A 24,901-nucleotide genomic window follows, 5' to 3' on the forward strand; every position below is an offset into this window, starting at 1 on the left:
GCATTACCCTTTATTTTTCACACAAAAATCCATCTGTCATTCTTTCTGCTTAATTCACCCTCTATTTCCTTCATTGTATGAATAACAGGAGACCCAGAACACAATCATGTGGAACATCACTCGTTACATTCATTCACCAACTTAGTTCCTTAAAATTAAGTCATAGACCCGAAGCGCTGAATATTACTTGACTGAAGCTTAGTTATAAAGACATGGAAACAGTTTCAGCCAGGTTCAGGTGACCAGCTGTCGTTTGAGGCATAATGCAGCCTGTTTACTACATAAGGAACATGTCAGTGTAATTTGTGTAAAACTAACATACTCCATTTATAATGGCTGCGGTTTTGACAATCCAGTAAATTGACAAACTGCTTCTGCCCAAACCGAGATGGCAACATATATTGTCCAGACATGATTGATGATTTGCCCAGAAGGCTTCTTGAGCTTGTGCAGGTTAACCTTTTTTTATACTTCAAATTTACCATGTGTTCCAGCTCTAGGTCTTGGTTTGCTGCCCAAGCTCCCCGCTCCATATCTCCCAGTTCCTCGTCTATTCTTTCTGCCTCTAGATCATAGTTTCCTATGCTGTTCAAATCCATGTTTAAAACCCTTTCTACATAATCACAATATAAATCAGATAATGCTACTTCCAGGCTAGCAAACATTCTACAGGTACAACCTCCGAAATCCAGAGTTCCGGACACCGGTATTTTGATCAGTATTTTGTAAATAATCCTCCCCCCGCCCTCACCACGCACAGACACCCCAAAAAAATTGCAAAAAAAAAATTACAAAAATTTCACAACACATAACTATCGAATCGCTGGAAGAGAATTTAAAAATAAAAACTTTAACTTGCCTTTTTTGCATGTCTTCATACCTACCGCTGTTCCAAGGGCTGCAGGTTTTTCCCCTGGCAGTTTTTTTCTTCCTAACTACGGGCGTGCTGCGAGCTAAATTTTGGGACGTCTGATTTCGTCTCCGAAATCAGGAAAAACCCGAAACTCAGCCCAGCGGTTTTTGGATTCGGGACATCTGATTACTGTTCTGAAATCCGGAAACCCCCAAAAACCGCTCTTTCTGCCTTTTGGAAGTTGACCTGTAGTTATTTTTAACATCTATTTTTTTTAGTGAGAAAAAGCTGCTCCTGGCTCCTTTTCCAGGTTTTTCAGAGGTTAGAATTATAGCATATTTTGAGGCAGGGAAGAGAGAGCTTTACTGCATCTGACTACTACAGTTGACTTGCGATTGTGAAATGCTAATCCTGGATGTTACAAATGGGAAAACTGTCACTCCCTACCACTAGTAGCCATTATTTTGAGCTCAAATGTTTGCTACAAAAAAGGGAGTGAGGGAATGTTACAAATCTTTAGAAATCTCTTTCTGTTTTCAGTATCCGCTACAGCGTTTTATAAAGCCCAGCCAGTGATTGAATTCATGTGTGAAGTTTTGGATTTTAAAAATATTGAAGAACAGCAGAAACCATTAACTGACTCCCAGAGAGTAAAATTCACCAAGGAGATCAAAGGTAAGTGTAGAAACGGAATACAATTACAGTTCGATGCATTTTACAGTATTAAATATGCTAGTATTTAACGTACTGTTGCAGTTTTCCTTCCTTTTGCAATTTTATAGTATTGCACAATATTAGTTGAGAACTAATGGTCTGTAGAGTCAATTTAGGGATCATGGTAATGTAATGGTTCTGGTTCTGGAACTGCAACCAGAGGTTGAGAGTACAAATAGTAATATGGAAAGTTGTGCAATTGAATTCAGTATATTTGGTCATTTGTGAACTGACATCAGAAAAAATGAAGATGAAAGCTGTCAGATTGTCATATAAACCCACCCAGTTCACTCTCCTCCTTCAGTGAAGGGAACTTGCCACCCGTAACTAGTCAGACCTACATAGGACTCGTCTCACACTACGTGGTTGACTCTTAAACCACTCCGTTGTCAAGGTAAATGGGGATCTACAATAAATGCTACCGTGCCAGCATCATCCAAATTCCAAGATTAAATGTATAAAAAAAGGGACAGAATATTTGCATTTCATTTCTGCTCCACTGGAAATTGAATACTGCAGTGTTAAAGATTGATATTGTAACTAGGAGCAAATTGTACAGTGGAAAATAGATTCTTCTAACTGAGTTTAGAAGCTGACTGTTGCTTTAAGATTTTCAGATTTTATTTAAGAATACTTTCTGAACTAGTATCATAGAATGATAAAGAAAGAATTGCTTTTATGACCACCGGATATCCCAAAGCGCTTTACAGCACTACACTTTCTGAAGTGTAGTCACTGTTGTAATGTAGGAAACGTGGCAGCCAATTTTCACGCAGCAAGCTGATGATGACCACAATATAATCTGTTTGTGATAATTGAGGGATAAATATTGACCAGGACACTGGGAATATCACCCTCCTCCCCTCTGAAATAGTGCCGTGGGATCTTTTATGTCCATCTGAGAGCAGGTGGGACCTCGGTTTGACGTCTCAGCTGAAAGAAGGCACCTCCGTCAGTGCAGCACTCCCTCAGCACTGCACTGGAGTGTCGGGCTAGATTTTTGTGCTCAAACCTTCGGAGTGGGACTAGAACCCACAACCATCTGACTCAGAGGCAAGGGTTCTACCGATTGAGCCACTGGCTGACACTAATCTATGCACACAAATCTTTAAAGGTGGCAGGACAAGTTGAGAAGGCTGTTTAAAAATAAAAAAGCATCTATTAGCTCTATTAATAGATGCAAATGACTACAAAAGCAAGGAAGTTATGCTAAACCTTCATAAAACACTGGTTAGGCATCAGCTAGAGTATTGTGTTCAATTCTGGGCACCAAACTTTGGAAGGGTGTTAAGGCCTTAAAAGAGAATGCAACAGATATTTACTCATTCAGTTATGTGGAGAAGCTGGGGTTGTTCACATTAGAGAAGAGCAGGTTAAGTGGATATTTGATAGAGGTATTCAAAAATCATGGTTGTGATAAAATAAATAGAGATGGTTTGGTAACCAGAGGACACAGGTTTAAGGTGATTTGTAAAAGAACCAGAGGTGACATGAGGAAACTTATTTTTCCCCAGTGAGTTGTTGTGATCTGCAGTGCGCTGTCTGAAAGTGTGGTGGAAGCAGATTCAATGATAACTTTAACAAGGAAAATGGATAAATGATTGAAGAGAATAATTTGCAGGGCTATGGGGAAAGAATGGGCGAGTGGGACTAGTTGGATAGCTCTACCACAGAGCTGCCACAGGCACGATGGGCCAAATAGACTCCTGTGCTGTATGATTCTATGCTACATTTATATATTATGAGTGCTGTAGAAATATTAGCATTTGGTCTGTTTGAAAGACTGGATTTAATTCTCTGTAGGACTCAAGGTGGAAATAACTCATTGTGGACAAATGAAGAGAAAGTATAGAGTGTGCAATGTTACCAGAAGACCAGCAAGCCATCAAACGTAAGACATTTATGCATGAAAAATAACTGCAGAATAATATGTTTTTGACAATTGAGTTTAAAAAAAAAAAAAAATCTTCAGTGGTAAATCATTTTAGGGACTGTATTGGATGCGGAAATGTAAGTAAAATGAATTAATTCAATGCATTCAATGGAATAGTTTAGGTAGGCAGTTGTATGGATGTATGTAACAGTATATTAACCTCAGATATTGTAGAATGGTACAGTTATACTTCCGTAGGGAAGTCTGTTGAACTCAAAAGTGCCCATCTCGTGTAAAAGCAAAATTGAGCGTCTTAAGTAGTTGCTGTTATAAGTTTTCCCACCTATGCTGTGATAGGTTTTGACATTTAAGAGAAATAAATCTTTGGTGTATTCATTCCGAAAACCATTTTAAATTTTACGAAAAGCATTGTTGATAAAATATTTTCTCACTGGTGCCTCCCTAATAACGGTCTTTTTAAAATAAAAATATTAAAATGTATTTATTTTTGGTTTAATTTGTATTGTCTGAGTGAGACTCCTAATTTTATTTTTCCCTGTTGGATTTACTTAGATTCCCACTTCAGCAGGAGAATGGGCAGACTGTTGAATGCACAGTAGCACAATATTTCAAGGACAAGCACAAACTAAATCTTCGCTATCCCCATTTACCATGTCTACAAGTTGGACAGGAGCAAAAACACACCTATCTTCCTCTTGAGGTAAGTCAGTTGAATTGTGACATACTTGGCTTTTAATAAAGGTTTAAAATAAAATATGTTGTAATCCTTTTGCACCGAATCTGTTGGTGTATGGATAATCTAAGATCTACAGTTGCTCTTCAGATAATTTTTCACTTATATTTTTCCCCTTTTCTCTTTTGCATTCTTATTTTTATCTTTGTCCACCTGTTTCGACATCTCTTTAGCCAACATTGTGAGAGCACAATGTAGCTGGCTAAGAGTTGCCAGAGACCTTGTAGGCGTGACTCACCTATTTTCCCTCTAGTTACTGCGGTTGCCCCAGTCTCCTGTCCAATTTGAGAGTTCCTTCTTGCTCAACACTGCTTGGATTGGGAACTGAATGGAAAGGGAATTGAGCCTCCATCCGTCTCCGCTCTGAATATACAAATGCTCCAATTTCCTTTAAATTCAACACCACAGGCCCTGGTGAAGTTAGGGACGCAGTGACATCGAGTTACCATGCTGGGTTTACCTTTTTTGGCGTCGGAGATCTTGAATAGATCAAAGGCTGGCCATGTTCACACTATTAATACCAGTATTCTACTGGTGATTGAGATCATGATTATTTCTATTAATGTGATACCAGTTAAATTTAGTGCAGTTTAAAAATATATATATATATATATTGGTGCACTTTTGTGTAAAAGGAAAGAAAATAGTTTGATGTAACTGGAATTTCAATCAAGCTGCTTTCTACTCTAATTGCACCATGCAGTATTTCTGGCCAATACCAAGTGCTACTCGGCTTTATTTTGCTTAGAATTACATAGAAATTAGAACACAAAAGCATGCTGTTGGGCCAACTAGTCAGTGTTATTTATACTCCACAGGAGTAGTAGTCCTAATCTCGTGCCCACATTCTTCCCATATCCCTTTGTTCCTCAAGCCTATTTGGAAATATTTACATGATCTCTGTTTTAATCAGTAACTCGGGTGGTGCATTCCAAAGCCTCATAACCATTTGTGTAAATAAAAAAGTGTTATGTATGCATGTTAATGTATGTACTGTAACACCTGACAACTGAATGTATCTTCACCCTGTATACACTATACCTGTACCACCAGAGGGTGCTGCTGCTGGAGACCTAAGGGTCACCTGTACACTGCAAGTAGAAAAGGGAGCTCACCTCTTGGTGTCCTCACTCTAGGAGCTGTAATAAAGGACTAAGGCCACAACTGTTCAAGTATTATATCCTTACCTCATGGAGTTGTTATTAGAGTGCTTGCATACACAACAACTGGCGACGAGGTAACAAATTTCCACGCACAATATATCTAACCTAAGCAACTTCCAACAATTCCCTGATGGGGAAGATTGGGATGCCTTTGTGGAAAGGCTAGATCACTTTTTCATCACGAACGACCTGGCTGGGGACTCACCGGCCTCGCTGGCGAACAAGCGCAGAGCCATCCTACTCAGCAGTTGTGGGCCCAATGTCCACGGCCTCGTCAGGGACCTGCTAGCCCCAGCGAAGATGACAACCAAGACCTATGCGGAGCTCGTAACTTTGAACAACTTAAACCCAAAGAGAGCATCCTCACAGCCAGACACCGGCTCTACACCCACCGGCGGCCCGAAGGCCAAGAAATTGCTAAATATGCTGCAGATCTGAGAAGATTAACTGCACTGTGTGGTTTTGGCGACCACCTCACCAAAGTACTCAGGGACATCTTCGTTATTGGAATTGGCCACGAGGGCCTCCTCCATAAACTGCTCTCTGCGGACACTACTATGACCCTGCAGAAGGCAATCAAAGTGAGCCAGGCATTCACGATTTCGGTCTGTGACTGCAAAAGGATGATGACTCACACCCAGGACTCTAACCTGACGAGTACAGTGAACCGAATGGCGACTTTCAGAGACACGACTGCTGCCCTGAGTCAGCCACATGGGGCCAACCGACTTGCCGCGTGCTGGTGCTGTGGAGGAAACCACAGGGCCCACCAGTGCCGTTACAAAGACTATACCTGCAAAGGCTGCAACACTAAAGGTCACCTTCAGCGAATGTGTAGAAGAAGTTGTACTCACCGAGTCGCTGAAGAATTGGCCGATCACCCGGGCTCCAGCGCTGATGAGGACGAAGCTGCTCAGCCCCTGGAAGAGGAGTATGGAATATATACCTGCTCCACCGAGAGTTTCCCGTGAAAAATGGAAGTGGAAATCAACGGGGTTCCAGTCTCGATGGAGATCGACACAGGTGTGAGCTAGTTGTTAATGAATCAAACGGCCTTTGGGAAACTCTGGGACAACCCTGCCAAGCAACCCAAAATGTCCCCAATCCAGGCAAAGCTGCTCACCTACACAAAAGGCACCACCCCATTCGTTGGCAGTGTGGAGGTCCAGGTATCCCATGGTGGCGCGATGCTCAAGCTTCCCTTGTGGATCGTTGCCGGTAATGGTCCAGTGCTGCTGGGAAGATGATGATGGATGAAGCATGTCCAAATCTGTCGGAGCGACGAAGGCCTCCGGGCCCTGGCGATCGACATCCTACACGGCCCCAAACTTGGATCCATTGCAGCAACTGAAAATCCTACCGTCCGACTCGATTGCGCGGTGACAACACAGACTGCACAACTCAACGGCAAGATGATCCAACCTGAACGACCAGACCTCACCTTCCTGGCTCCAGTGGCAGGACTCCGAGGGAAGAAGATCGGCACGGCAGATGGATTCCAGGTGACCGTGGCAAAACCTGGGGAGAGAAGGATCACGCAGCCTGCACCACGAGACGAAGCACCTGGAATCAAGATGGCCACGACCAGACCACAAGGGGCAGCGTTGAGGGAGCAATAAGTGTTACTGAGCGGCGAACCGGATTGGGGTAAAGAGTGCAAGGCCCTCTTAAAGGAGACCAGCAGCCCAAAACAATTAAAGGGACAGTTCCACTCTTGGCACCGCGATACTGGTGATATTAAAGATAAAAGTGTAATTAATGAATGCAGGTATATAAATGGACTGTTGTACAGTGATGCCAGCAATGCTAACGTGACAAATGTAACTAACAAAAGCAGGTATCCAAATGTAACCTCATACAGAGATACTGATAGTACACAAGAAAGCGTTGTAAGTGACAAATGTGAAAGTGTAAAGAGATATAACAATGTCGAGTCGGCAAGTTGCAATCGGAGCCAATGTATCATGTATGCTAATGATAGAATGAGAAATTATACTGGGTTCTACATGTATACTGACAATGCCAAAGGTAACCCCCCCCCCCCCCCCCCCCGTGGGAAACACCCAGGTCCAGCGGGCTACCAGATCATGTAGCCTGCACTTCCGGGACCAATGTGATGCGCCAGGAAGAGTTCACACACACCCAGTGGGAGCATACCCACTGTAGGGACAGCGGTCAATGGACAGCACAGCCACCACCACTGGCAACCTGCCTCAGATAGGCCCCCCCTCCCCGGCCACCAGGGCCAGCACAGGGAGCAAGAGGCCAGTACCCTCCAGCTTTCCCGGCGGAACCTGGGATGACCAGACTTCCACCACAAATGGAGGACAAGGAGGCCACACCACCCTGTGGCCCTGCCCACCACTAAATGCCACCACCTACCTATTCAACAATGTATGTACCTTACCCATAACAACATGTACTTGCTCCACCACTGCGGAATCCTCCAACAGTGACACCCACATGGTCTTATGTATGGGGTGGTGGGGGGGAAATGGCTGTGTACAGCCACGAACACATGGATCACACCCGGCATCCACACAACCCTCACCACAATCCCCCACCATCCACTACTGATAACCTCCCCATGTCATGGCAATAAGGACTTGGAAAATGCTTGGGGGGAGGGAGAGAGTGTTATGTATGCATGTTAATGCATGTGTTGTAACACCTGACCACTGAATATACCATCACCCTATATACACTACCTGTACCATCAGAGGGTGCTGCTGCTGGACCTGTACACTGTACACTGCAGGTAACCAAGCATAAAAGGGAGTTCACTTCTTGGTGTCCTCGCTCTAGGAACTGCAATAAAGGACTACAGTCACTACTAAATTGGCTAGGATAGACTGGCGAATGATATTTAAAGGGTTGACGGTGGATAGGCAATGGCAGACATTTAAAGATCAAATGGATGAACTTCAACAATTGTACATCCCTGTCTGGTGTAAAAATAAAACTGAGAAGGTGGCTCAACCATGGCTTACAAGGGAAATTAGGGATAGTGTTAAATCCAAGGAAGAGGCATATAAATTGGCAAAAAAAAGCAGCAAATCTGAAGACTGGGAGAAATTTAGAATTTAGCAGAGTAGGACAAAGGGTTTAATTAGGAGGGGGGAAATAGAATATGAGAGTAAGCTTGCAGGGAACATAAAAACTGACTGCAAAAGCTTCTACAGATAGGTGAAGAGAAAAAGATTAGTGAAGACAAATGTAGATCCCTTCCAGTCAGATTCAGGTGAAGTGATAATGGGGAACAAAGAAATGGCAGACCAATAAAACAAATACTTTGGTTCTGTCTTCACGAAGGAAGACACAAATAACCTGGAAATACTAGGGGAACGAGGGCCTGGCGAGAAGGAGGAACTGAAGGAAATCCTTATTGGTCAGCAAATTGTGTTAGGGAAATTGATGGGATTGAAAGCCGATAAATCCCCAGGGCCTGATAGTCTGCATCCCAGACTAAGGAAATGGCCCTAGAAATAGTGGATGCATTGGTGGTCATTTTCCAACATTCTATAGACTCTGGATCAGTTCCTATGGACTGGAGGGTAGCTAATGTAACCCCACTTTTTAAAAAAGGAGGGAGAGAGAAAACAGGGAATTATAGACCAGTCAGCCTAACATCGGTGGTGGGGAAAATGTTGGACTCAATTATTAAAGATGTAATAGCAGCGCATTTGGAAAGCAGTGACCGGATCGGTCCAAGTCAGCATGGATTTATGAAAGGGAAATCATCCTTGACAAATCTTCTAGAATTTTTTGAGGATCTAACCAGTAGAGTGGACAAGGGGGAGCCTATGGATGTGGTGTATTTAGACTTTCAAAAAGCTTTTGACAAGGTCCCACATTAGAGATTAGTGTACAAAATTAAAGCACATAGTTTTGGGGGTAATGTACTAACTTGGATAGAGAACTGGTTGGCAGACAGGAAACAGAGTAGGAATAAACGAGTCCTTTTCAGAATGGCAGGCAGTGACTAGTGGGGTACCGCAAGGTTCAGTGCTGGGACCACAGCTATTTACAATATACATTAATGATTTAGATGAAGGAAGTGAATGTAATATCTCCAGGTTTGTAGATGACATGAAGCTGGGTGGCAGTGTGAGCTGTGAGGAGGATGCTAAGAGGATGTAGGGTGACTTGGACAGGTTAGGTGAGTGGGCAAATACATGGCAGATGTGGTATAATGTGGGTAAATGTGAGGTTATCCACTTTGGTAGTAAAAACAGGAGGGCTGATTATTATTTGAATGGTGATAGATTGGTGAAGGGGAAGGTGCAACGGGACCTGGGTGTCATGGTACATCAGTCATTGAAGGTTGGCATACAGGTGCAGCAGGTGGTGAAGAAGGCAAATGGCATGTTGGCCTTCATAGCGAGAGGATTCGAGTATTGGAGCAGGGAGGTCTTACTGCAGTTGTACAGGGCCTTGGTAAGGCTACACCTTGAATATTGTGTACAGTTTCTATCTCCTAATCTGAGGAAGGACATTCTTGCTATTGAGGGAGTGCAGCGAAGGTTCACCAGACTGATTCCTGGGATGACAGGACTGACATATGAAGAAAGACTGGATCGACTCGGCTTGTATTCACTGGAATTTAGAAGAACTCATTCATAATTCATAAAAACATGTAAAATTCTTGCGGGATTGGACAGGTTGGATGCAGAAAGAATGTTCCCAATGTTGGGGAAGTCCAGAACCAGGGGTCACAGTCTAAGGATAAGGGCTAAGCCATTTTAGGACTGAGATGAGGAGAAACTTCTTCATTCAGAGTTGTGGGCATGTGGAATTCTCTACCACAGAAAGTTGTTGATGCCAGTTCGTTAGATATATTCAAAAGGGAGTTGGATGTGGCCCTCACGTCTAAGGGGATCAAAGGGTTGGAGAGAAAGCAGGAATGTGGGTCCTGAAATGCATGATCAGCCATGATCATATTGAATGGTGGTGCAGGCTCGAATGGCCTACTGCTGCACCTATTTTCTATGTTTCTACTGTTCAAGTACTATACCCTTACCTCGAGTCATTATTAGAGTGCTTGCATACACAACAAAAAGCATATTTTTTCAATATTTATTTATAGTTGGTAGAAATGTGATTCTAAAATATTCATTGACCATTTGTGAAAGCGGCCGTTTTGTTTTTTTGGTTGGCATGAATTAGTGGCGTTACAGGTTCTGTTGAGGAATTCCGAGAAAGCAAGTCTGTTGCATAGAAGCTATTGGTTGGTCAGGATAAACTTGTGGTCTCAAGTTGGATTTTGATGTAATGTTTGGACATAACTGGCATGTACAAGCCTAAAAACAAGGGATAGGAATGCACATTTGTAACTTATTATCTAACCATTCATTATTTTGTATTTGATGCACAAGGTATTTACTCCTTAGTTGAGCTGGGGAGTCCATGGACAATGAAGACCAATGGCCTTGGATGTCACAGATCTAATAGTGCATACATCTAATGTTGGAGGTGTAAATGGAAATAGAGCAATGGAAAACAGTTATTGGAAGTTGTAGTTTGATTTTTTTTTAAGAAGAATTTTTTTTTTAACTTTCAGGAATTATATTTTCCAACATAGGTGTGATTCTGAAAGTTGCAACAGGTTCTTGTGCTGTCACATTAGTTTATTGATGTATTAATTTTAATTGGTCTCATTCCAGGTGTGTAACATTGTAGCTGGCCAGAGATGTATAAAAAAGCTGACAGACAATCAAACCTCAACTATGATTAGAGCCACTGCTAGGTCTGCACCAGATAGACAAGATGAGATCAGCAAACTGGTGAGTAGACCTGCTGTGGGAAGTTTCTTCTTGATGTCTAGGTATACAGTATACTCCTGATAAATCAAAGTTGTTTTTCAAACATTCAGTTCTATTGTTTTAACTTCAGAACCACTGTAGTGGGAGTTATAATCATTACTAGCAGAGTGGTGAATAATTAGATAAATATGTTCTGATGAAATCACAACATTTTTCTCTGGCTTCTGACCTGTCAAAGTTTCTTTGTGGTCTAATAGATGCAAGATGTATATTTTTTTTGATCTAAATACTTGTAGTTCCAAAAAAGCTATGTTATGTCTATATATTTTTAATAGCGTGAAATAAGTTATTTTCAGGTATACAGACATCTGCTTCAGTCAATTCAAATGAGCCCTTTTCCTTTCAGATGAAAAGTGCTAGTTTTAACGCTGACCCATATGTTCGAGAATTTGGAATAGGAGTGAGAGATGACATGACTGATGTACCAGGTCGTGTTCTTCAGGCACCTTCCTTGTTGTATGGCGGTCGGGTAAGACTTTTATTTTGTAAAACGAACAGACAAACCGTTTATTGGAACTTTGAAACCTCCTTAATTTTACTTCAAGAAAATCCTGCGCGGTGTTAATTTTGATGCAATCTATCTAGGACTGAAAAGTATTACGTGAAGGTAACAGCTTTAGTTGTAAAACTGACTCTGCCTTCAGTGACCTTGCTAACTCTTTTCCTGGTGTCCCTTTCCTCCACTCTATCTCCTCTTCTCTCAAATGTTTGTGAAGCACCTTGGAATGCTTTGCTGGGTTAAAGGTGTTATATATTTGGAAGTTGTATGATTAGTTAAACAGAACATATTAAATAAAAACAGAACATAGAAAGCAAATGCTGGAGATGTGATTGAATGTCTTGCTAACTATTGGGTTCTTGTGAAACCGATCACAGCCATGTGGAAAATCCATGATATTTTTTAGCTTCTCCTATAAAGTATCTGTAAAATGAAATAATCATTATTAATTTAGTCAGTTTTGCCAGAGAATAATTTATACAAAGGCTGCAATTAAGTGAGTTCATAAACCCTAAACTTAATTGGTTTATAACATTAGCGAAGATTAGATTTGAAATCACTCAGATTGAAAAATTAGCAGCTGTGGCAATTATTATATGGTTGTGATAATCAGTTAATTATGGAGAATATGCTCTGTATATTGTGTAATACAAGTGAAGACATGTAACACTCTTGTATAGACTAGCTAATTTTTTTAATTGAAATTAACTACCCGTATTGCATTTGGATCGTTTAGTTCAAAGGTTTTAGATGGCACTCATCAGTAGTTTTCTTTGAAATTAAGGCACACCATTCTAGCTAGCGGATAATTCTGTTGCATTGTGTGACATTGAAATACTCCTGCTCTCATGCTACTTTTTAATTTTTTGTTGCAGAACAAGACCATTGCTACTCCTATTCAGGGTGTGTGGGATATGCGGGGTAAACAGTTTCATACAGGCATTGAAGTCAAAGTGTGGGCAATTGCCTGTTTTGCTCCACAGAGGCAGTGCAGAGAAGATACACTCAAGTAAGAAATATATTTAATCCACTGTACCCATAACTTATACTCAGCAAATTTGATAAGTATGCAATTCAAGCACTTCAACTTTGTTGCAAACATTTTTCCCCTAGAATACTGAACACTGGTTAAGTGTGGAGATCCAAAATGGTGAAACTTTCACTAAATATTGTGTACCTAGTTATTGAAACTGTCTTAATTTGAGAGGAGTACTTTATCTAGTGATTAGCCAAGTCATACAGACAAGGAGGGCCCAGGTTTGATTCCTGATTTGTGCTGAGTTATCTAATCTCAGCTAGCATGCAGCTAGGGGAGCTACAATTAACCTCAGCACCCTGATTTAGGCAGGAAAAATGAGCCAGGATTTTTGCTCCTAATTATACACCAGTGACAGTGTGCATAGATGTGTGACAAGAGCACAGGTGCACTCACTTGGTGAGATACCAGAGAATCCATAGCATGGAGTCTGTGCCTTAAGGAGAGGATAGGAGGAGAAAATTTGCTAAGACAAAGATTTTTTTCCCATCCAAGTACTGCCTCTCATTTCCCCCTGTTCTCTTCTCCTCTCCCCACTCCACCGTAACATCTAGAAAAATATATGTATTTTTTTTTACCAGTGTCATTATTCTAAGTATGAATTCCAAACATTAGTTCAGAGTACTAAAAAGAAACAGAATAATTGTTAACTCTTTCCTACCCCTCGCCGCCAGATGGTTTACTACTAACTTTAAAAAAAATTGTTGCAACAAGCTTTTACCAAGCCAACTATTGTTTCTATTCAGAGCATTCACAGACCAGTTACGGAAGATATCCAGGGATGCTGGGATGCCAATACAAGGTCAGCCTTGTTTTTGTAAATATGCGCAAGGTGCTGACAGCGTGGAACCAATGTTCAGGCATCTGAAGAATACCTATGCAGGACTTCAGCTGGTGGTGGTGGTGCTTCCTGGAAAAACTCCAGTTTATGGTCAGTATATTTAGAGTTTCAGGGCTTGAGATTTTTTTTTAAACTGAACTGTTAAATATTGCTAGTTAAAGGCACTAAAAATATTTCCTGATGTATCTATCAGGATATCAGAAGCAGAAATGCACTATGTGCACTTCTTAAATAAGATCGCTATTGCAAAAGTAGATGTGACATTTTCCAGACACTTCAGTAGATCATTTATTCCCAATTCCCAAGTGATTCCTGTCAGTTAGGGTTTTCTTCTCCATCTCTCACTGGTGACCAAAAGCCAGTATATTTTGCCAGAGATGTTCACACCCCAGTTGCAAGGCTGCCAAAGACCTTGCTGCAGTCTTCACTAGTCAAGCAGAAGGCAAGGTTAGCCATCTATTCCCTGTATTTGGTTTAATGGCTGTATGAAACCTGGTTCAACTTATTCCCAGCTGTATCTGGCCAATTCTAAGAATGGATTGCTTTGTGACTTAAAGCCAGTGATTCCTCTAGCTAGCATTACACTGCTGTTGCAGATAACTGCTTGGATGTCTGGTGTAATGCTATCCATGTCCTGTTCTCCTTCTCCTGATAGCCAACTGTAGATTGTCCTATGTTTGTAAGAGAGGGTAAAATGTAATAATTAAATCAACAAAACGTACATTTTTGTTCTGAGATGGGTTAAAGTGTAACTAGGGAACTGGGTGACACAGTGGATTGGCAGTTGATTAGGAGTCACATTAAATTGTGTAGTTGAGAATTGGAAGTTACAAAAGGACATAAGGCAGATTGTGAGTGGGCAAAACTGTTGAGGATGGGAGTTCAGTGTGCGGAAGTGTGAGTTCATGCACTTTGGATCCAAAAAAGATAAATTGGAATTTTTCTTAATGGCAAAAGACTGGAGGCTGTGAAAGAGCAACTGTATTTAGGTATTCATATATACAAATTACTTAAAAACTAGTGCACCAATATAAAAAGTTATCTAAAAAGCTAATGGAATGTCAGCCTTACTTAAAGGAGGCTGGAACACAAAGGGAAGGAAATTATGCTTCATTTGTAGAGACCCTTGGTCAAATCCCATCTGGAGTATTATGTTCAGTTTTAAACCACACCTCACGAATATATTGACCTTGGAGGGAGTACAGTGCAGATTCACCAGACTGTAAACAGGGATTTAAAGGGTTACATTATGAGGACAGATTACATAAACTTGTATTCCATTTGGCTTAGAAGGTTGAAGGATGATCTAATTGAGGTGGTTAAAATGATAAAGGAATTTGATGGGGTAGATAAAGAAATGATTTCCTGGTGGGGGAATTTAGAACAAGGTGGCACAATCTTAAAATCTATGTTATTCAGGACTTCAATCAGGAAGCACTTTTTCCCAAAGGATAGTGGAAAACTATCCCCATAAAAGGCTGTGTTTGCTGGATCCAATGAAATTTTCAAGTCTCAGATCAATATTTTTTAAAGTAAGGATATCCAGAAATATGAATCAAATGCAGATAAGTGGAGTTGAGGTACAGATCAGCCATGATCTAATTGAATGATGGAACAGGCTCGAGTGACTGGATAGCCTACTCCTGTTCCCATGTTGCCTCACCATCTGCACTAACTGTATTAATGCATTTAAATATTGAATAATAATGAACTAAAACTGAATTCATAAGTATGTCAATAAGCAGTGTTTTCCATTGACAGCGGAGGTGAAGCGTGTGGGCGACACATTACTTGGCATGGCAACGCAGTGTGTGCAGGTGAAAAATGTGCTGAAAACCTCTCCACAAACACTTTCCAACCTCTGCCTGAAGATCAATGTAAAGTTAGGAGGTGTCAATAACATCTTGGTGCCACAGGGAAGGTCAGTGGAGTTTTTTTTGCATCTGCTAAGTGACTATTTCCATAAATTCACCTTTTTTGGATAATTTCATAAAATGGACATTTATCTTCATTCATTGGTCTTAACAGAATGGGCCCAAGTTTCCACACGCGCCTAGAACGGCGCAGTCCCGACCTGGACGCCCGTTTTTCGCGCCACAAAGTGCGCCTAAAAAAATCCTCGGTATTCTCCACCTCCCTGCAGGTCCTCTGGCCCTCGGCGCAGCGCAGCACGAGCTGTGGTGGGGCGGAGCCAGGTCCCTGCGCTGAAAACAGTGCCGGGACCTCTGCACATGCGCGCTACAGTGGGCGCGCAAGTGCAGTAGCTCCAGGCGCCCGAAACTGTGTGGGAGGGGCCCGAAGCAAGTAGCCCCTAGCCCTGGCCGAATGGCCTCACTGGGGCTGCGTGAATAAGGCTCCTCCCACGGCCAGCTCCCCCCCCCCCCCTCCTCCCGGACTGGACCCAACCCGATTCCTGCTCTATCACCCCCCACGACTGGACCCGACCCGACCCGCGCTCCTCCCCTCCCCCACACTGGACCCGACCCGACTCCCGCCCCCGGACTGGATCCGACCTGACCTCCCCCTCCCCAACCTGACCTCCCTCTCTTCTCCCCCCCCCCCTCTCTCCCTCCCTCCCTCTCCCCCACCCTCTCTCTCCCTCCCCTCGACCTGAACTGAACCTCCCCTCCCCGACCCGACCCGACTCAACGCCACCTACCTGTAAATCTGGGGATGGGGCCGGCCCGAGACTTCGGTCCCGAAAGGCCTGCCTGAAGCACTTTCACACAGGTAGGAAGATGGTTTATTTAATCTTTTCTTTGCTTATAAATGTTTATTCAGGTTGGATTTATTTGTATAATATTTGTATAAGTATAAATAAGGATTTATTATAGAATTTAATGACTTCCCTTCCTCTCCCCCCCCCCCCACCTCGTTCTGGACGCCTAATTTGTAACCTGCGCCTGATTTTTTAATGTGTAGAACAGGTTTTTTCAGTTCTACAAAAATCTTCACTTGCTCCATTCTAAGTTAGTTTGGAGTATGTTTTCACTGTGGAAACTTTGAAATCAGGCGTCAGTGGCCGGACACGCCCCCTTTTGAAGAAAAAATTCTGTTCCAAAGTGGAACTGTTCTACCTGACTAGAACTGCAGAAAAAAAATGTGGAGAATTGCGATTTCTAAGATAGTCCGTTCTCCACCAGTTGCTCCTAAAAATCAGGTGCAAATCATGTGGAAACTTGGGCCCATAATATCTACCATAATTGTGGAGAAAATCCCATGGGGAGTTTGTGCCTTTTGTCAGCTGACCCCTTGCACTTGGGTCACATCCTCTGTTTCTCCCATTCACTCATTGTAATCATCATGCTTTGTTTGATGCTGCACTAAACATTCCAATGTTGTTTTTTTCCCACTTCTTCCTTTCACTATTTTAGTCGTTTTGTTTACAATTTTTCTTTGAAATGGAAAAAAAATGTTTGTTTTAAATTTTAACATTGTTTTGGTCAGAACATTTGCGGTTTCAGCTTACTGGTGCCTGCTTTGTATGATTTTGCATTGAATATATGACATTCCTGATACCTGCCTATGTTGTCTTCTGATATTACATGACTTCTAGATATGGAAAGGCTGCTCCAGACTTAGTTAGCAGGCATGATTGACACCTTCACTGTGTCTAAAGGGAAGGGCTTTCATTTATATAGCACCTTTCATGACCTCAGGATGTCCCAAAGTGCTTTACAGCGAATGAAATATTTTTGAAGTGTAGTTATGGCTGTAATGTAGGAAAATGTGATCACTGATTTGCACACAGCAAGGCCCCACAAACGGTGATGAGATACATGACGAGATTTTTTTTGTTTAGTTGAATGATGAATATTGGCCAGAACACTGGGGAGAACTCCCCTGTTCTTCTTTGAAATAGTGTCGTGGGATCTTTTACATCCAACTCAGGGCAGGCGTCATGGTTATCGTCTCATCTGAAAGATGGTAGCTCCGCCAGTGTAACATTTCCTCAGTACTGCACTGAAGTGTCCAGTCCCGATTAGGGCTTAAACCCACAATCTTCTGAATCGGGCAATACTGCTACAGCTGAGCCAAAGCTGAACAATTTAGACTAGGAAGGTCCTAGGCTCAATTCCTGCACTTGTTTTTATGTAGGGATAATAAATGTTAAGAAAAAACACATGTTTTCAATGGCTTTTCATTTACATGTAAAGTACACCAAAACTAAATGAATTTTTCCCACAAGTGTTAACCCAACCACAATCGGTTCTTTATAGTGCTGATTTAACTATGCATCAATGCCTGTTGAAAAACTATCTTCAATATCTTGTGTTGTGACCAGTATACTAAAATTTCCAATGTTTGTAGCTATTTAAAATAATAGATAAGATGTAGAAAGTCTAGAGAACTGTCGTAGCGGAAATGCAAGGAAACTATCAATTTTACGGTACATTTACACTCTGTTGAATTGGTCTTCTAAGTCCCCATGATGCTTGAATGGTGTTTCAAGAAATGCGAATCTCTCCGAACCATGTGTTTAACATTCAATTTTCAGATTGAGGTAACTAACTTATTGAGGAAACCTATTGGAATGTCCTTCCAGCTGTAAATATAACCTTTTAATATTGATGTAATTTATTGTGGTCATAAAATAGAACAGTTTGTAATGGTTCCAAAATATGTATTTACTTTTCTAGGCCGGCAGTGTTTCAGCAGCCAGTAATATTCTTGGGTGCAGATGTAACACATCCACCAGCTGGAGATGGGAAAAAACCTTCTATTGCTGCAGTAAGTCCCTGTATTTTTAGTTGTCTTCAGTTTATTGATTGTGAATGTTTAAAAAACAATTTCCAAAAAAAAATTTGAAATGGTATGTAGAATATACGAATATGGTGGTCTGGGTGTCCATCTGAGGCGAGGTTCCAAATCGAGAGATTTACAAATTGTGTAATTTTTTTTTTGTCCGTTTCAATCAGTTCTGCAATCAAAGGCTAATATTTCAACCACCACGTTCCTCTCACCTGGATCTCTCTTCTAAAGCCATTTCATCTTTCTACCTTTCTCTTTGTCTTCAAAGCCATCTTACAAACCTATCTCTTCAACTATGTCTTTAATCACGAGCCCTTAGGATTAACACGTCAGATTGCTTCAATACAAAAGCAAAATACCGCAAATTCTGGAATCTGAAATATAAACAGAAAATGCTGAAAATCTCAAGTCGATGACCCTTTGTTGAAGGGCCTGTTTCTCCACAGATGCTGCCTGACCCACTGAGATTGCTACAATATTCTTAAGTCAAATACTTGAGGTTCTTGTCATGGGCAAATACAAGATCAAAACAGCACCTGTTGTAGTATAGTGTATGTTTGTTCCTGCTTCACTTCGAAGAAGATAAATTATACTGGTTATGCCTGATGTAGCTATTGTTTATATTCAAGTTATAAACATTATCCACCTTAGTGGAACATCAAATTGTGTTTCTTTATGCAACAGTATTTAAGTTATGTTTTTGCAAATGATGAATATGTTTTCAACTAAATTTTTAAATAAAAAATGCTTTATTTTAATTTCAGAAAATGTCATGCTAAGATAAAAAACAGTCTCTGCCTATGCTAGTTTGAATTCCTGTTAAAAAAGATTCTTAGATTACCACCAGAGTTCTATTGGTGGTCAGAAAATGTAATATTTCTGATGAGAGGAGCCAGAAGAGAATGAATAGCACTGACTAGAGATAGAAAGATCAAGAACCAATTCCCAAGTGCTAAATTCAATTTGCCGAGATCTCCTGGAAACTTGTGCAGCCGAGTTGGAGCCCGTGCCCTCCCTTCCCTCTCTGCTGCTGACCCAAAGAATCCATCAGTGAGCCAAACACCAGATTCCATGCCCAAATTCTGCCAAACCTTGTGTTCTCTCTTACAGTGCTGTCAAGCCCAGGACCATCCCTCCCAGTGCAACCAACATCAAGTGCTGCTTCAGTGCAGCTAAACTGTACCTTCCACTCTAATCCTGCAAAATACCGGACCCCTACCTCCATTTGATACATCTTGCATACCCTCCTGTATCCTCAGCTTTAAAATTAGTAAGGGATAAAAATTGAATACCTAGGTGAAGAAATATCAAAGATATATTAAAAATCTTAAGTCTGCATGCATTTCAATTATAAATTCCGAGATCTGCATTTATTTGGAAATGTAATTATACCTTTGCTCGTGGAGTTGTTGCAGCACCACTATTGGTGGGATTGCGTAATTACAGTGACATTTACATGGATCCTGGATTACAACCTCTGATTACAACCTCATCTGGTTATACTGAGAATCCTAAAAGTTATTTCTTTTTTTTAAAAAAAAACATAATTATGCCGTCATAAAATCTTTATCGACCTGCAGTGGGTAAGGAAAAATAATGATTTACTTTTCAGGAACAAACCAAAAAACACAATGCAGCATCTCTGGGAAGAACTGTTGGAAACTACTTTCTGTGAGATGTACACCCCTTGCCCATTTTCACACCCCAGAAATACTCCCCATTCTCAAACAACCTAACCCAGCTTGTACCTTGGGACCTTCTGCTTCCAACACCGCCATGTTGTCGACCTCAAGTGCTTCCAGGAGATCCCTACTACCAGATCCTAGCAATCCACATTCCCCTCGACAGTACTGTGAACCCCAGAGTCATCCCCATGCAATGAGTGAGAAATCCACCCCTGCCTTCCAACCTACTTGCATGTTGCCTACCATTTTCCTGGACCTTTGAAAACAAGTGAAATATTGAAAAAGTACACAAACAAAGGAACATATAACCAAGGCCATTCATTTATAATTAAGGAGAAATAAGCAAGTGTGAAAATAGATGCCTAGGATACCATGTAATAAAAATGGAATTTGACTGTCACTAAATGAGTGACTGTAATAATACACTATTACATGGTTTATCACCTCGGTTGTAAAATCGAATACCTTTCAACTCATAAGCAATACCACAGGAGATTCACTAGTAGTTGTGAAATCTAGGAATATAGGGCCCAAATTTGCCGAGGAGTTGCTGCGTTTTTTTTTGGAGCAGCTTAATTTTTCTGGAGTATCTTAAAAATCCCCATTCTGCACATTTAATTTGCGCCAGTGTAAGTGAGTTAGTTGGAATTTTTTTTAGTTTTGTTTTTTTTTCAAAAGGGGGCGTTAGCAACCACCTATGCCCGTTTTGGCTATTTAAGCCAGTTTGGACAGCTAATAGTTGCTCCAAACTAACTTAGGCCAGCGTTTGTGGCTGCACAGAAAACCCTTGCGGAGAGTTAAGAAATCAGCGCAGGTAGGTACTTAATGACTTGACTAAAGAAAGTGACTAGGATCCCACATCTATACAGGACATATGACAAACTTTGCAAAGTTAATTTACTATACAAAAGCATTCATGAAAGCTTAAACTACAAAAATAAAAGAAGTAAAGAGACACAACATATTTGCAAAATATTTTCAAAATATCCAAATAAAAAAATAGAAGTACCTCCTTCTCGTAGGAAAGTATTTTCATCACCAGAAGTAAGGAAAGTCTTTGAGTAAGCTCATTAAAATTACTGGCTACACGGTTATTTCCCCCCCCCCCCCCCCCCCCAATCAAAACTTTCCCCTCTCTTCCTCCTCCCACACCCCCTCTCCCCCCCCCACCAAAATCTCGCTCGTTCTCTCGCTCGCGCTCTCCCTCTCTTCCCCCCCCTCCCCCACACCAACCTATTTCTTGTAGCCCTCAGTGCGGGAAGGCAGCGGCAGGCCACTCGGCCCGGGATAGGGGCGGGACATGTTGGTTCTCACTGCAGGCACACATCATCGTAATCATAGGAGGAGCTACGGCACATTCGCGAACGCTCTACTGCGCATGCGGACAGCTGCCGGCACTCTTTTAGGTGAGGGCCCTAGCTCCGCCTCTCCAATGGACTCGCCATTCCGCGCCAAGCACCGGGAGAGTCGGCAGAGGGGCCAGAATCCCGGGACATCTTTTTGGCGCCATTTGGATTGTAGGAAGAGGCGCCGAAAAAACAAGAGGGGCAAATTGGGGCCCATAATGTGACTTGACTAGCCATTGATCATTTCCTCTAAGAGTTGGTGAATATTTTTTGGTTGCAATGTCTAAAATATAGCAGGTTAGTTGCATGGTAAAAATTACTGTTTTGGACCAATCATTAGTGCAGTGATGACTTGAATTGTCAATTGTAAAGCACATTTTTTAAATGTTGCTTTATAAGGAGCAACAGCTGTTAGATCTGCCTAGTGTTGCTCAATGAAGTGAAAACACACTTCGGTTTAAAAACAATCTTTCTGTATTTCACGCTTCGTGCGAACACCACTTATTTAAAGTAAGTTTTATCAGTAATGACAATGTTGCTGCTTGAAAATATTACTTTTACGGTTTCCTCAAAGTTGATAGCTGTGTGCTATGTTCCTTGGTTGAAGCTTACTTTAGGTTTATTTTCTCCTGTGTGCCACCCCATTTTCCTTAGGTGGTGGGTAGTATGGATGCTCACCCAAGTCGTTATTGTGCCACAGTACGTGTACAGCAGCACCGGCAGGAGATCATCCAGGACCTTGCTTTCATGGTCAGAGAACTCCTCATCCAGTTTTACAAATCGACTCGCTTCAAACCAACGCGCATTATATTCTACAGAGATGGAGTTTCAGAAGGACAGTTTCAACAGGTAAGTAAAGAGGCAGATCTGTTGGGTCACAGTAGCATTGTTGGCTAGACAGACTGTCAAGTCTATAAACGTGCTTACCTAATGGAAGTGATGACCTGTTTGTATAACAGCTGCAAATTTACAAGCTAATTGTAGCCAATGGTACTACATAAATTGTTTGATAATTTACTCTGGTAGTAATATTGAGTTTAAAAAATAACTTATCAGGTTTACTTTGGACTTGGCCTGGCCGATGAACCAAGAAATGGAAATGGAGATGGAAAACCAAAAATTCATACTTGTGTGCTGTTATCATCATAGGCAGTCCCTCGGGATCGAGGAAGACTTGCATCCACTCTTAGCTTGAGTTCTTAGAACATAAGAACATAAGAATTAGGACCAGGAGTAGGCCATCTAGCCCCTCGAGCCTGCTCCGCCATTCAACAAGATCATGGCTGATCTGGCCGTGGACTCAGCTCCACTTACCCGCCTGCTCCCCATAACCCTTAATTCCCTTATTGGTTAAAAATCTATCTATCTGACTTGAATACATTCAATGAGCTAGCCTCAACTGCTTCCTTAGGCAGAGATTCACAACCCTCTGGGAGAAGAAATTCCTTCTCAACTCTGTTTTAAATTGGCTCCCCCGTATTTTGAGGCTGTGCCCCCTAGTTCTAGTCTCCCCTACCGGTGGAAACAACCTCTCTGCCTCTATCTTGTCTATCCCTTTCATTATTTTAAATGTTTCTATAAGATCATCCCTCATCCTTCTGAACTCCAACGAGTAAAGACCCAGTCTACTCAATCTATCATCATAAGGTAACCCCCTCATCTCCAGAATCAGCCTCTTGAATCGTCTCTGTACCCACTCCAAAGCTAGTATATCCTTCCTTAAATAAGGTGACAAAAACTGTATGCAGTTCTCCAGGTGCGGCCTCACCAATACCCTATACAATTGCAGCAGGACCTCCCTGCTTTTGTATTCCATCCCTCTCGCAATGAAGGCCAACATTCCATTTGCCTTCCTGATTACCTGCTGCACCTGCAAACTAACTTTTGGGATTCATGCACAAGGACCCCCAGGTCCCTCTGCACCTCAGCATGTTGTAATTTCTCCCCATTCAAATAATATTCCCTTTTACTGTTTTTTTTTTTTCCCCCCAAGGTGGATGACCTCACACTTTCCGACATTGTATTCCATCTGCCAAACCTTCGCCCATTCGCTTAACCTATCCAAATCTCTTTGCAGCCTCTCTGTGCCCTCTACACAACCCGCTTTCCCACTAATCTTTGTGTCATCTGCAAATTTTGTTACACTACACTCTGTCCCCTCTTCCAGGTCATCTATTATGAACAGTTGTGGTCCCAGCACCGATCCCTGTGGCACACCACTAACCACTGATTTCCAACCCGAAAAGGACCCATTTATCCCGACTCTCTGCTTTCTGTTAGCCAGCCAATTCTCTATCCATGCTAATATATTTCCTCTGACTCCGCGTGCCTTTATCTTCTGCAGTAACCTTTTGTGTGGCACCTTATCGAATGCCTTTTGGAAATCTAAATACACCACATCCATCGGTACACCTCTATCCACCATGCTCATTGTATCCTCAAAGAATTCCAGTAAATTAGTTAAACATGATTTCCCCTTCATGAATCCATGCTGCGCCTGCTTGATTGCACTATTCCTATCTAGATGTCCCGCTATTTCTTTCTTAATGATAGTTTCAAGCATTTTCCCCACTACAGATGTTAAACTAACCGGCCTATAGTTACCTGCCTTTTGTCTGCCCCCTTTTTTCAACAGAGGCGTTACATTAGCTGCTTTCCAATCCGCTGGTACCTCCCCAGAGTCCAGAGAATTTTGGTAGATTATAACAAATGCATCTGCTACAACTTCCGCCATCTCTTTTGGGATGCATTTCATCAGGACCAGGGGACTTGTCTACCTTGAGTCCCATTAGCCTGTCCAGCACTACCCCCCAAGTGATAGTGATTGTCTCAAGGTCCTCCCTTCCCACATTCCTGTGACCAGCAATTTTTGGCATGATTTTTGTGTCTTCCACTGTGAAGACCGAAGCAAAATAATTGTTTAAGGTCTCAGCCATTTCCACATTTCCCATTATTAAATCCCCCTTCTCATCTTCTAAGGGACCAACATTTACTTTAGTCACTCTTTTCCGTTTTATATATCTGTAAAAGCTTTTACTATCCGTTTTTATGTTTTGCGCAAGTTTACCTTCGTAATCTATCTTTCCTTTCTTTATTACTTTTTTAGTCATTCTTTGCTGCTGTTTAAAATTTTCCCAATCTTCTGGTTTCTCGCTAACCTTGGCCACCTTATACGCATTGGTCTTTGATTTGATACTCTCCTTTATTTCCTTGGTTATCCATGGCTGGTTATCCCTTCTCTTACCGCCCTTCCTTTTCACTGGAATATATTTTTGTTGAGCGCTATGAAAGAGCTCCTTAAAAGTGCTCCACTGTTCCTCAATTGTGCCACCGTTTAGTCTACTTTAGCCAACTCTGCCCTCATCCCACTGTAGTCCCCTTTGTTTAAGCATAGTACGCTCGTTTGAGACACTACTTCCTCACCCTCAATCTGTATTACAAATTCAACCATACTGTGATCACTCATTCCGAGAGGATCTTTTACTAGGGGATCGTTTATTTTTTCTGTCTCATTACACAGGATTAGATCTAAGATAGCTTGCTCCTTTGTAGGTTCTGTAACA

At 41.7% G+C, this 24,901-nt stretch overlaps 1 protein-coding gene across 1 annotated transcript in view; it reads left to right on the top strand.

Annotated features, from left to right (window-relative positions):
- LOC139277417 (protein argonaute-2) overlaps nt 1-24,901 on the top strand; it is a 98,433-nt gene that overhangs the window by 52,722 nt on the left and 20,810 nt on the right. Inside the window, exons 6-15 of the mRNA XM_070895857.1 lie at nt 1,394-1,528; nt 3,371-3,458; nt 4,014-4,161; nt 11,021-11,140; nt 11,526-11,648; nt 12,554-12,687; nt 13,461-13,645; nt 15,317-15,476; nt 18,196-18,286; nt 21,993-22,187. Of these exons, the coding sequence (XP_070751958.1) occupies nt 1,394-1,528; nt 3,371-3,458; nt 4,014-4,161; nt 11,021-11,140; nt 11,526-11,648; nt 12,554-12,687; nt 13,461-13,645; nt 15,317-15,476; nt 18,196-18,286; nt 21,993-22,187 (1,379 nt within the window). The remainder of the gene's footprint in view (nt 1-1,393; nt 1,529-3,370; nt 3,459-4,013; nt 4,162-11,020; nt 11,141-11,525; nt 11,649-12,553; nt 12,688-13,460; nt 13,646-15,316; nt 15,477-18,195; nt 18,287-21,992; nt 22,188-24,901) is intronic.

The sequence above is a fragment of the Pristiophorus japonicus genome, chromosome 1 (genome assembly GCF_044704955.1).
Source record: "Pristiophorus japonicus isolate sPriJap1 chromosome 1, sPriJap1.hap1, whole genome shotgun sequence".
NCBI classification, from domain to species: domain Eukaryota; kingdom Metazoa; phylum Chordata; class Chondrichthyes; family Pristiophoridae; genus Pristiophorus; species Pristiophorus japonicus.